Source organism: Gavia stellata, chromosome 33, assembly GCF_030936135.1.
Source record: "Gavia stellata isolate bGavSte3 chromosome 33, bGavSte3.hap2, whole genome shotgun sequence".
Taxonomy (NCBI): domain Eukaryota; kingdom Metazoa; phylum Chordata; class Aves; order Gaviiformes; family Gaviidae; genus Gavia; species Gavia stellata.
Window position 1 is genome coordinate 2,163,489 of NC_082626.1, and position 12,219 is coordinate 2,175,707.

General features: G+C 66.7%; 1 protein-coding gene across 1 annotated transcript; it reads right to left on the reverse strand.

Annotated features, from left to right (window-relative positions):
• Positions 1-1,651: 1,651 nt before the first annotated feature.
• NTRK1 (neurotrophic receptor tyrosine kinase 1) lies at positions 1,652-11,860 on the reverse strand. Its single transcript, XM_059832228.1, has 17 exons — positions 11,664-11,860; positions 9,138-9,212; positions 8,906-8,977; positions 8,322-8,390; positions 7,817-7,971; positions 7,552-7,700; positions 7,294-7,420; positions 6,878-7,207; positions 6,609-6,626; positions 6,352-6,410; positions 5,997-6,099; positions 5,468-5,614; positions 5,235-5,365; positions 4,977-5,149; positions 2,834-3,074; positions 1,939-2,097; positions 1,652-1,837 (listed from the first exon to the last, which is right to left on the reverse strand). The coding sequence occupies exons 1-17, from the start codon at positions 11,858-11,860 to the stop codon at positions 1,652-1,654; spliced, it is 2,391 nt and encodes a 796-aa protein (XP_059688211.1).
• Positions 11,861-12,219: the final 359 nt, after the last annotated feature.

Below are 12,219 nucleotides of genomic sequence, written 5' to 3' on the forward strand. Positions count from 1 at the left end.
CGCGGTGGGTAACAAAGGAGCTGCCAGGTCCCTGCCTGAGCTGCCTAATTAGCCAGATGAAATCAATTCAGCTCCATTACGGTCAAATCCAGGTCTCAACCATTACCAAGGCGGCCGGAGAGCCCGGGGAAGGATGATGGAGTGGACGCTACAGGGCATGCGATAACCCCCTGGCTCCGCTGAGGGGGCGCAGGGAAGGGAGGGCTTCGCCCTTTGAGGGGGGGTTGGCTTTGTGCTGCGAAGTCCCATCCCCTCCCCGGACCCCTTGGGGAGGGGACGCAGGTGTCAGGGCCGGGGTATGGCGTGAGCATGCCTGGAGGGATGCCCAAGGTGGCCCCCATGGCACAGCCAAAAAAATCCCTCTCTGGGCTGGGGACAGGGACATCAGCCCTGCGTGCCAGGATCCTGGGTACACATCAGCCCTGCATCCTGGGTACACATTGTCCCTGCATCCCGGGATCCTGGGTACACATCACCCCTGCATCGTGGGTACACATTGTCCCTGCATCCCGGGATCCTAGGTACACATCATCCCTGCATCCTGGGATACTGGGCACACATCGTCCATGCATCCCTGCATCCTGGGCACGCATCATCCCTGAATCCCAAGATCCTGGGTACACATCATCCCTGCACCCGGGCACACATCATCGCTGCATCCCGGGATCCTGGGCACACATCGTCCCTGCATCTGGGATACTGGGCACACATCATCCCTACATCGCGGGCACACATCATCCCTGCATCCCAGGATCCTGGGCACACATCATTCCTGCATCCCAGGATCCTGGGCACACATCGTCCCTGCATCCCGGGATACTGGGTACGCACTGTCCCTGCATCCCAGGCACACACCGTCCCTGCATCCCGGGATACTGGGTACGCATTGTCCCTGCATCCCGGGATCCTGGGTACATATCGTCCCTGCATCCCGGGATCCCAGGCACACATCATCCCTGCATCCCAGACACACACCATCCCTGTATCCCGGGACCCTGGGCACACATCGTCCCCACATGCTGGGATCCCTGGGGCAGTACATCCCCTCCTGCTCCTCATCCCCAGCCGGAGCCTCCCTGCTCCAAAAAGCCCCTCTTTCTCCCCAAAAGCCCTCCGTCCCACCCCGTGCCCAGCGGACACCCCGGAGCAGGCGGGTCCCAGCGCAGGGGAGAGATGGATGGTTTTATTATCGACCGGTTTCGCTGCAGAGCGGGCGAGCGCGGGGTGTCCCCGCCGGCTGGGGACCGGGACGGGGGACGAAGGAGCAGCCAAGCCACGGGGTGCCCCAAACCCCCGCGGAGAGCCGAGACCCCCCCAGCTCCCACACCGGCATGGACCCACTTCTGGGGGGGGGGCTCTCGGCTCTGCTCCCCCGGAGCCAACCCACATCATCCAAGTGCCTCCGCCCCAGCACGCCGGGGAAATGCCAAGCAGCCGGGGGGCACGGCCACAACCCCGGGGCGCACAGCCTTGGGGGGGTCCCCCATCCCAGCCCTACACCCCCCCATAGGGACGGGCTGGCATTTTCCGCTATAAATAAGGTTTCAGCCCTCTCCCCGCATCGGGGCATCAGTCCGGGGGGCTCAGTTGGAGGCTCGGGGGGGAGAGCAAGGGGGGCAGCGGGGAGCGGAGGGTGGGTGGGGGTCCCCGCTCAGCCCAGGATGTCCAGGTAGACGGGGGGGGTCTTGACGAGGGCCTGGAGGCGACTGTGGATCTCCTTGATGGGTCGGCGCTGCTGGGGCTCCCGCTGCCAGCAGCTCTGCATGATGGCGTACACCTCGGAGGGACACGTGCGGGGACGTTCCAGCTCCCGCCCCTGCGTGATGCATTCGATGGCCTGCGGGAAGCGGGGATGGAGATGGAGTACCCCCCCCCGCCTCCCTCGGGTACCCCCATGTGGGGGGTCCTGCCGCCATCCTCATCCTCCCCATCGCTCACCTCGGTGTTGGAGAGCTGGTACCAGGGCTGCTTCCCGTAGGTGAAGATCTCCCAGAGCACCACGCCGAAGCTCCAGATATCGCTCTCGGTGGTGAATTTACGGTAGAGGATGCTCTCGGGGGGCATCCAGCGGATGGGCAGCATGGTCCTGCCCCCCACCTGCCCACAGCGGGGCCGTCAGTGGGGCAGGGACCCCCCTATTTGCCTCCCCAGCCCTAGCCCTGCTCGTTACGCACGCCTCAGACTAGAGAAAGGGAAGAAATTCTTTACGCCGAGGGTGGGGGGACGCTGGCGCAGGGTGCCCAGAGAGGTCGTGGGTGCCCCGTCCCTGGAGACCCTCAAGGTCAGGTTGGATGGGGCTCTGAGCAACATGATCCAGAGGAAGATGTCCCTGCTCGTGGCGGGGGGGGACTAGATGGAGACAGGGACAGGGATGGGGACGGGGACAGGGATGGGGACGGGGATAGGGATAGGGACGGGGATAGGGACAGACTTTTTAGCAGGGCCCGTAGCGATAGGACAAGGGGTGATGGTTTTAAACCAAAAGAGGGGAGATTCAGACTAGATAAAAGGAAGAAATTCTTTACGCTGAGGGTGGCGGGACGCTGGCCCAGGGTGCCCAGAGAGGTGGTGGGTGCCCCATCCCTGGAGACATTCCCGGTCAGGTTGGACGGGGCTCTGAGCATCCTGATCCAGAGGAAGATGTCCCTGCTCGTGGCGGGGGGGGACACACTAGCTGACCTTTAAAGGTCCCTTCCCACCCAAACCAGCCTATGATGAAATACGGATGGAGACGGGTTGGGAGGCAGCAGCTAAGAGGGAAAATTGAGCATGGCCCCCCCATCCCATCGCAGAGCTGGAGGGGAGCGAGAGGGCAGCTCACCAGCCCGCTCACCCGGTAATAGTCGGTGCTGTAGATGTCCCGGGACATGCCGAAATCCCCGATCTTCACCACCAGGTCGTGGCCCACCAGGCAGTTGCGGGTGGCCAGGTCACGGTGGACGAAGTGGAGGGAGGCGAGGTAGACCATGCCGGAGGCGATCTGCGTGGCGATCTGCAGCATGTGGCTCAGCGTCAGCTGCCCGCAGGGCTGCCCCTGCCCCTGGTCCAGGATCTTGGCATCGGGGCCGTGGGACCTGCCGGGGGCAGAGGGGCTGCTTGGAGCGGGGGACGAGCGAGAGTGGGTGGGGGGGATGCGTATGGGTGGGGGGCGCAGACGTGTGTGCGGGAGAGGGTGCGCAAAGGCGGGGGAAGGACTGCGTGCACTCATGCCAGGAAGGATGGGCACGTGTGCATGCACGCCGGGGAAGGGTGTGCACGCGTGTGCATGTATATACACGCACGCCTGGGAATGAAGTGCACATGCGTGTGTATGCACGCAGGGGAAGGGCATGCACACGTGGGCACACGTGCCAGGGAAGGGTGTGCATACATGCATGCGTGCACAAGGAAAAGGCGTGCACTTGTGCACATACATGCCAGGGAAGGGTTGTGCATACGTGCGTGCATGCACAAGGAAAAGGCGTGCGCTTGTGCACACACGTGCCAGGGAAGGGTTGTGCATACGTGCGTGCATGCACAAGGAAAAGGCATGCACTTGTGCACACACGTGCCAGGGAAGGGTTGTGTATACATGTGTGCGCGCACAAGGAAAAGACGTGCACTTGTGCAGACACATGCCAGGGAAGGGTGTGCATACCTGTGTGTGTGTACAAGGAAAAGGTGTGCACTTGTGCACACGCGTGCCAGGGAAGGGTTGTGCATACATGTGTGTGAGCACAAGGAAAAGGCATGCACTTGTGCACACACATGCCAGGGAAGGGTTGTGCATACATGTGTGTGTGCCCAAGGAAAAGACGTACACTTGTGCACACATGTGCCAGGGAAGGGTTGTGCATACCTGTGTGTGTGCACAAGGAAAAGGCGTGCACTTGTGCACACACATGCCAGGGAAGGGTGTGCACGTGTGTGCACAAGCGCAGGGAAAAGGTGTGCACTTGTGTGCATGCATGCCAGGGAAGGGCGTACACAAGTTTGCGTGCACACAAGGGAAGGCATGCACGTATGTGCACAGATACCAGGGACAGGCATGCACTTGTGTGCACGCATGCCAGAGAAGGGTGTGCACACGTGTGTGCGTGCACAGGGGAAGGCGTGCACGTGGACAGGGGAAAGGTGTGCGCTTGCGCGCACACGTGCCAGGGGAGGGTGTGCACATGTGTGTGCATGCACACAGGGGAAGGACATGCGCACACGCGTGTGCATCCTTCCCTGGCATGCGTGCACACAAGGGAAAGGCATACACTCGTGTGCATACGTGCCAGGGAAGGGTGTGCATACATGTGTGTGCACACAGGGGAGAGGTATGCATGCACATGTGTGCATGCACAGGGAAAAGGCATGCGTGTGCATGCGTGCTAGGGAAGGGCACGCACATACGTACATGCGCACAGGGGAGGGGGGCGCACACGTGTCCACACATGCCAGGGAAAGACGTGCATGCGTGTGCACACGCATGGACCATCACGCCGGGGAAAGCTGCGTGTCAGGGCGTGCGAGCCGGCGCCGACGGGGTGTGAAAACGCGGCGGCGCGTGTGAAGCGAGGCGGACGGGGGGCCAAGCGCTGCTCCGGCCGCCTCCAGCCCCTCGGCCTTTGATGCCGAACGCGGCTGACAGCCGTGCCGGAGCGGCCGGGAGCTGGGGGCCGGGGCGGGGGGGGGGGTTCTGCTCGGCAGAACCATTAATGCCAACTCCCATAACAATAATCATAAAAGCCACGTCTCAGAGCTCATCGCGCGGCCACTAAAGCGCTGCCTCTGGCAGCCCCCCCCCTCGTCTAGCAGCAATACCTGGGGGGGCAATCGAAAAGTCTCTGCTTATTCCAGCTGATGGCCAATCTCTCTCTATTTAAGCCTCTCAGACAGCTAATCTAATCAATATTGCAAGGAGGGCTGCATTAGCAGGGAGCAGGCTGGCTGCGCTGATGGAGCGGCAGAAGCGGAGGTGGGGGGGAGCCAGGACCCCCCCCTCAGCCCACCTGAGGAAGCGGTTGAGGTCGCCGTGTTTCATGTACTCGAAGACCATGATGAGGGGTTCGCCCTCGGTGCAGACGCCGTAAAACTTGACGATGTGTTCGTGCTGCAGCACCGTCAGCAGCTCAGCTTCGCGTTGGAAATCCAAACGGGCGCTTTCCGTCACCTCCTTCAGCGCCTGCCGGCACACGGCGTCACACCCCCCCACCACCATGGACACCCCACAACCCCACCCCCACCCCGGCATCGTCCCCCCTCCTCACCTTCACGGCCACCAGCATCTTCTCCTGCTCCGGGAGGAGGTTGTAGCACTCAGCCAAGAAAACCTTCCCGAAGGCGCCTTCGCCCAGCTCCCACTTCAACACGATGTCCCGCCGCTGCACGTGGTGCACGCCTGGGGGGACCCCCACCCGTCAGTGGCCCCCCCCCCCGAAACCAGGGATGGGTGCATGGGAGGCTGCTCGGGGACCGCGGTGTGTCCCCCCCAAACCCTTACAGGCGTCGCAGAAATACTGGGGGTTCTCGATGAAGTTGCTCTTCAGCCCCTCCAGCTTGCTCTCGGCCGAGGAGAGGGGACTGCTGCCCAGGTTCATGAAGTGCAGGGACATGGCCAGGTCGTCCTCTTGGGCCAGCACCGCCGAGCCTTGCGGGGACAAGGACAAGGCCATGGCGGGGGTCCCGTGGCCCCCCCAGCCAGTGCAGCCAGTGCCAGGCTCTGCCGAGCATCCCCCCGCCCCGGCCGGCCCCCGGGGGCCAGGCAGCCCGATCAAACCCATTTAGAGGCTGAATCCATTCCAGGAGTGAATTAGCAGCTGCTGCCCGCGCTGCCGGGGGGGAACCGGCACCCCACCACGGTACCCCCCCGCCACGGTCCGGTCCCCACCAGGGCCGTCACCCCGCAGAGCTGTGTCCCAACCTGGGTACCCGGCACAGCCCCGGCCACCCCATGGATGCGGGAACCGGGGTGTCCCCGTGCCATGGCTCGAATCCCCCGCGACACCGAGCGAGGCGGGGGGGGGACTCACGGTTAATGCCGAACTTGGACCGGCGCCCGCACTTGTTGAGCACGATGAGCATGACAGAGAGGAAGAGGCAAGCGAACACGGCCAGCGCCACGGCCACCGAGACCTGGTGACGGCAGGGATGCGGCACAGGTTGGGGTCCCACCGGGTCCCTTCTCCCAGCCCTCGGCGGGGCTGAGATGGCCACAAGTCCCAGGAGCTGCCGACGGGGAAACTGAGGCACCGGGACTCTGCCCTTCATCCCCATCACATATCCCCAATCCCACTTGGCTCTGGTTTGGCCGTCCCCTAAGGATTTGTCCCACCCTCTCGCGGGTGTCCTGGTCCCCCCATCCCGAACCACGGAGCATCCCCTCACCCCGAAGGTGTGCTCATCCGTCGTCTCCACGGGCCCCTCCAGCGAGCTGTTCCTGGTGCCTGGGGCAGGGAGAAGGGTGCAGGGTGAGCATGGGGCAGGGGGTCCCCATCCCCTGCGGTGGTCCCTGCAAGGGGTGGGGGGGCCCAGGATCAGCCCTGGCGTGAGGGGATGCACGGGTTGGGGGGGGGGCTGTGGGGCAGGGAGTCGTGCCCGCTGCGGCGGGGACCCCGCGGGGAACGGCGTGCCCAGTCACTCACCCAGCGGAGACAGAGACACTGGTGCAGCCCAAAGGGAGAGAGAAAGCAGAAACGCTCGTTATTCCCCAGGTGAGAGCACCTCGTCCTTCCCCCTCTCCCACCCCTGGGGAAACTGAGGCACGCCAGGGCTTGCTCGGAGCCAACAGAGCCAGATGCAACCCATTTTGCACACCAATGCAAGGAGAGATGCGGCACATCTCCACCACCAAGACCGGCGAGGACGGGGGGCCACCCAGCCACCCCTCTGCCCGGCATTTGCCGGCACCTACCGGGGATGGGCTCCTCGGGGCTGAAGCTGAAGGGGTTTTCCATGAAACGCCCCTGGACGCTGCGGGCGGCGGAGCCCAGCGGGTTGCGGACCAGGAGGGTGTAGTTGCCGTTGTTGACGTGGGTGGGCCGGTTGAGCTGGAGGCAGCCGTGGAGGACGGTGGAGTTGTGCTCGTACTCCACGATGCGGGTGTGGATGTAGGGACCCTCGGCCAGCGCCGTGCCGTTGAAGAGCCAACCGATGCTGGGGACCGGGTTGCCGTCCACCGAGAAGGGGATGCACCAGAAGTGCTGGGGGATGGCTTCGTGCAGGAGCAGGATCACGGGGGGGACTGGGGGAGACAGAGCCGGCTGGGTCCCCGAGCCGGACCCCTCACCTGGACACCCCCCCGCCGCCGGCCACCTCCGGGCTGCTCACAGGTGACGTTCAGCATCACGCTGTCCTCCGCCGGCCCCGCCGCGTTCTCCGCCCGGCACGTCAGGTCTTTGTGGTTGAGGTTGGAGGAGACGTTGTTGATCTCCAGGACGATCTCCCAGTCCGAAAGCTGCGGGGAGCAACCGGGATGGGGTGAACAAACAGCCCCCCCAGATCTGTGCCAGCTCCTGCATCCCCCCACGCCCACCCCACCAGCGAGACGACGCCGCGGCGGGGACGGTGGTGCCGGGAAGGGCTTGCCTTGGTGACTACGGGCAGCTCGGGTCCCACCTCAGGGAGCACCCATTCCCCGGTGGCCGGCGGCTCGGCGGCAATGCGGCAGGTGAGGTTGACGCTGTCCCCTTGGCGCAGCACCGCCTCGGGGTGCTCGATGCGGACGGTCGGGGGCTCTGCCAAGGAGAATCGGGGTGAGGGGGCCGTGTCCCACGCTGTCCCCAGCCGGGTGGCTTAGGAAGCGGGGGGACAAACCCAGCCCCCAAACCCAGCGGGGTCCCCTGCCACGTACCGCAGGCGCGGAGGGGCTGGCTGCCCAGGGGGACCAGCACGCTGCCCTCCCAGCAACCCAGCGACTGGTTTCCCAGTTCGGCCCGGCTCCCGTTCTGCCAGAGCTGCAGCCAGCGGAGGCCGCAGGAGCAGTTGAAGGGATTTCCCACCAGGATGCTGAAATGGAGCAGGGAAGAGGACAAGGACTCAAACGGGCCGCGGTGGCCGAGGGTCCGGGTCGTACACGGGTGTATGCGTCCCCAGCGGGGTCAGCCGGGGCTGGATGTGGGCACCCCCAGCCCCGGCTGCACTGATCCTGCACCCAGCGCTGCCGGTGCCCCCCCATGCACCCAGGGCCGGGCAGCGTGCCATATGTGCCACCCCTGTCCCCATCCCCACGCCCATGGCTGTCAGAGCCACCATCTCACTGCGTCCCCAGCCCCGTCCCTGTCTCCGCGTCACCCCAGGGGTGCATCCCCGGCGGGGAATGCTCCGCACCCACCTTCCCCCCCACCCACATCACTCACAGCTCTTGCAGGGGCAGATGCTGGAAGGTCTTCCAGGAAAGGCTGTGCAGCGCGTTGGAGGAGAGATTCCTGGCGGGACAGATCCCATCAGCCGCCCCTTCCCACCGCAGACCCCCATCCCGCATCACCCCACCCTTGCAGAGGGTCTGGCCGGGGCACGGGGCAGCACCGGAGCCACCGCTGTCACGCCGTGACCAAGCAAAACCACCTCTGCCAGGGTGCCACCAGCCCTCCGGCACCTCCCTGCGAGGTGGGGGGAGCCCCACGCACCCCAGGACAGGGTCCCCCTCCGCTCCCCGGGGTCTCTTCCCACACCGGGGCAGCACAGAGCTCCCGGGGGGGCCGGCAGCCACCCGCACCCCTGCCCCTGATCGATGGTTTCCCACTCAGCGGCAGAGCCCCACGCGGCCCCCCCGGCCCGGCTGATGCGCCGATGGGCAGCGGGACACCATCGATCCTGCTCGGGCGCGGGGAGCAGCCACCCTGCGCCGAGGCTGAGTGCCCGCAGGGATGGGGGGCCGAGGCCCAAAACTGGGGGGGTGGGAGTGGTTGGGGGAGGGAATTTGGGGTGGGGGGATACTCACACGTGGCTCAGCCTGGGGGTGTCCAGGAAGGCGTCGGCAGAGACGTGCTGCAGCCCGGAGCTGGAGATGGTGCTGGGGAAGGGAAGGGCTGAGCACGCACACTGGGGACCCCGAATCCCCATCCTGGCAGCACCCCCCTTTGCCTCCCCGCAGCGGGATCAAGCTCTGGGGATCCCCCATCCACCAGCCCCCCCCGTTTCCCCACGCGGGGACCCCACCCCGGGGTGCTCACAGGCTCCTGAGGTCCCGCAGCATCCTGGTGTCAGCCCGGGTCAAGGTCGTCAGCGTCTGCTGGTTCTCGATGATGCTGGAAGGCAAACGAGGGGGGATCGGGGTGCAGCCCAGGGACCCCCCGTGCCAGGGGCTGCCGGCAAAGTGAGGGGCCATGGCTCTCCCCCTCCCCAGGCTGTGCCTGCGCTACCCCGTGCCAGCCTGCGGTTGGGGATGGGGACAGGGATGGGGCTGAGCTGCCCCGCTGCGCCTCAGTTTCCCCTGGGCAGACAGGGATGAGCGGGAAAGAGGGGGCCGGGGATGGCGGTGGGCGATCCTGCCGGCACTGAGTCTCCGGCCGGCGCTTGCCATGTGGGGCCGGGGCTGAGCCGCCGCTTGGAGCCTGTGGTCTCACCCAGAGAGCGAGTTTGCTGGGTCTCAGCCCCACGCCCCAGCTTTCCTCGCACCCCACGGTGTCCTGCAATGTGACGGGGGGCACCCACTGTCCCCCCCTCCCCTTTTCCCAAGGCAGGGGGTGAAGGCAAGTCCCTTTGGGAGTGGGTGTGGGGTTTTCCCACCTGCCCCACCCCAGGGGCTGCTCCTGTGAACCCCAAATTGTCAGGGGTTAATTGGGGATTCAGACCCACACAGAGGGGGCTTTGGTCCCGCTGACCCCCACCGATGGGGGGGTCCCTTCCGCCACCCCCATGGATGAGGATGTGGGGATGGGAGGGACGAGGGATGCTGGGACAGCGGGGTGGCCGGGGGTCTTTCGGGGGAGGACCGCCATCCCCGCCACCACCCACCCCACCCCACCAGTCAGCGAACAAAGAGCTGGCAGCGCCCCGCGGCGCAGAATCCCTCGACACATGGGGAAACTGAGGCACAGAGACACGCCGCAGCCAGCCCCCGGCAATGCGGCACAGCCAGGGCTGTGGCAGGGGGAGGACCCAGCAGTCCGGGCACCCCAGTATCACCCTGTACCCCCCCCAGCACCCTTCTCGCCTCTACTCGCTCCAGCCCTCCTCTCCCCACCACGCACCCTGGAGCAGGGGGACGAGCAGGAGCAGCGGAGATCCCCCAAACCAGCAAATTCAGGGTGCCCCCCCCCAGCATCCCAACCCGCAGGCCCCGGGGCAGGGTGACAGCCCCACTGGGGGGGGGACGAGGTGCTCAGTCCCTCCCTGCACCCCAGCCCTGCCCGCCACAGCATGGGCGCTCCCTGCCTGGGGACCTCGTTGCGCCCTCAGCCCTTCGCTCCCGCTGGCGGTGCTGTGGGAGGGGGCAAAGAGCTGCCCCCAGCCCCTCACTCGCTCCCTGGGGGATGCAGCAGGGACCTCCCCCCCCATCTTTGCAGCCCCCATTGCCTCCCACCGAGCAGCCCCGCTCCCCACAGCGATCCCAGCCCCGTACCAGATTCAGCCCCGTGGCACTCCCAGCTCCATCACCGCCCCAGCCCAGCCCCATCGCCCCGTCCCAAGCTCTGTCAATCCTCAGCCCCATTGCCCCCATCATCACTGTCCCCCAACCCCATCGCCCTCAGCCCCACTGCCCCCACCCCATCACCACATCCCCCCAGCCCCTCTGTGCACTCCCTGAGCTCCATCACCCCCTGCTCCATCACCGCATCCCTCAGCCCCATCATGGCCAGCCCCATCACCCCCAGCTCCACCGCCCTGTCCCCCAGCCCCTCTGCGCACTCCCTGAGCTCCATCAACCCCGGCTCCATCACCCTGTCCCCCAGCCCCATCATCACCAGCCCCTCTGCTCAGTCCCCGAGCTCCATCACCCCTTGCTCCATCACCGCATCCCCCAGCCCCATCATCACCAGCCCCTCTGCTCAGCCCCCGAGCTCCATCACCACATCCCCCAGCCCCATCACTGCATCCCTCAGCCCCTCTGCTCGGTCCCTGAGCTCCATCACCCCCTGCTCCATCACTGCATCCCTCAGCCCCATCATCACCAGCCCCATCACCCCCTGCTCCATCACCCTGTCCCCCCGCCCCATCACTGCATCCCCCAGCCCCATCACCCCCAGCCCCTCTGCCCACTCCCCGAGCTCCATCACCCCCTGCTCCATCGCCCTGTCCCCCAGCCCCTCTGCCCGCTCCCCGAGCTCCATCACCCCCAGCCCCATCACCGCACCCCCAGCCCCATCACCCCCAGCCCCTCTGCCCGCTCCCCGAGCTACATCACCCCCTGCTCCATCGCCCTGTCCCCCCGCCCCATCACTGCATCCCCCAGCCCCTCTGCTCGGTCCCTGAGCTCCATCACCCCCAGCCCCATCACCACATCCCCCAGCCCCATCACCCCCAGCCCTTCTGCCTACTCCCTGAACTCCATCACCCCCTGCTCCATCACCGCACCCCCCATCCCCATCACCGCACTCCCCAGCCCCTCTGCCCGCTCCCCGAGCTCCATCACCCCCTGCTCCATCACCGCCCCCCCCAGCCCCATCACCCCCAGCCCCTCTGCCCGCTCCCCGAGCTCCATCACCCCCTGCTCCATCACCGCCCCCCCCAGCCCCATCACCCCCAGCCCCACTCACACGTCGGTGAAGCCGCCGGTTCCCAGCAGCCGGGCCAGGCTGCCCACGGTGCCGGGCTCCCGGCAGAGCAGGGTACCGGCGCGGGGGCAGCGGCAGCCCCGGGGGCAGGGACCGGCACCGGCACCGGCACCGCCCGGGGCGGGCAGGGGCAGCAGCAGCAGCGCGGTCAGGCAGAGCCAGGCGGGCAGCGGCGGCATCGCGGGGCCGGGACCGGACCCGGGGCCGGTTACCGGTGCCGCCCTCCCTCGCACTTGCCCGGCAGCCCGAGCACGGGGCCGTGCGGGGCTTAAAAGCAACGCAGGGAGCGGCCTCCCGGGAGGGGCCGGCGGCTCCCCCCGCCCCGGCACCGCCCCGGCCCCGGAGACACACACACACCCCCCCCCCGCCCGTGACTCACCGGCACTCGGGGCCCGGGAAGCCCCCGGCCCGGGGGGGGGCGGGTGCAGCCCTGCCCGGAGCCCCCCGCCCCACGGAGAGGGTGTCCCACCCCACACGGGCACCGAGCAGGGTGCCTGCCTGCACCCTGCCTGCACCCTGCCTAGGCACCTGCCTAGAC

Bases quoted from the DNA above. Each gene is read 5' to 3' on its own strand.
- NTRK1 (XM_059832228.1), bottom strand. From the start codon at position 11,860: ATGCCGCCGCTGCCCGCCTGGCTCTGCCTGACCGCGCTGCTGCTGCTG. The intron at 7,972-8,321 runs GTGAGTGATGTG...GCTCCATTTCAG, and splicing joins CATCTGCCCCTGCAAGAGCT to CATCCTGGTGGGAAATCCCT. The intron at 5,615-5,996 runs GTGAGTCCCCCC...TGTCCCCGCAAG, and splicing joins GTCCAAGTTCGGCATTAACC to GCTCGGCGGTGCTGGCCCAA.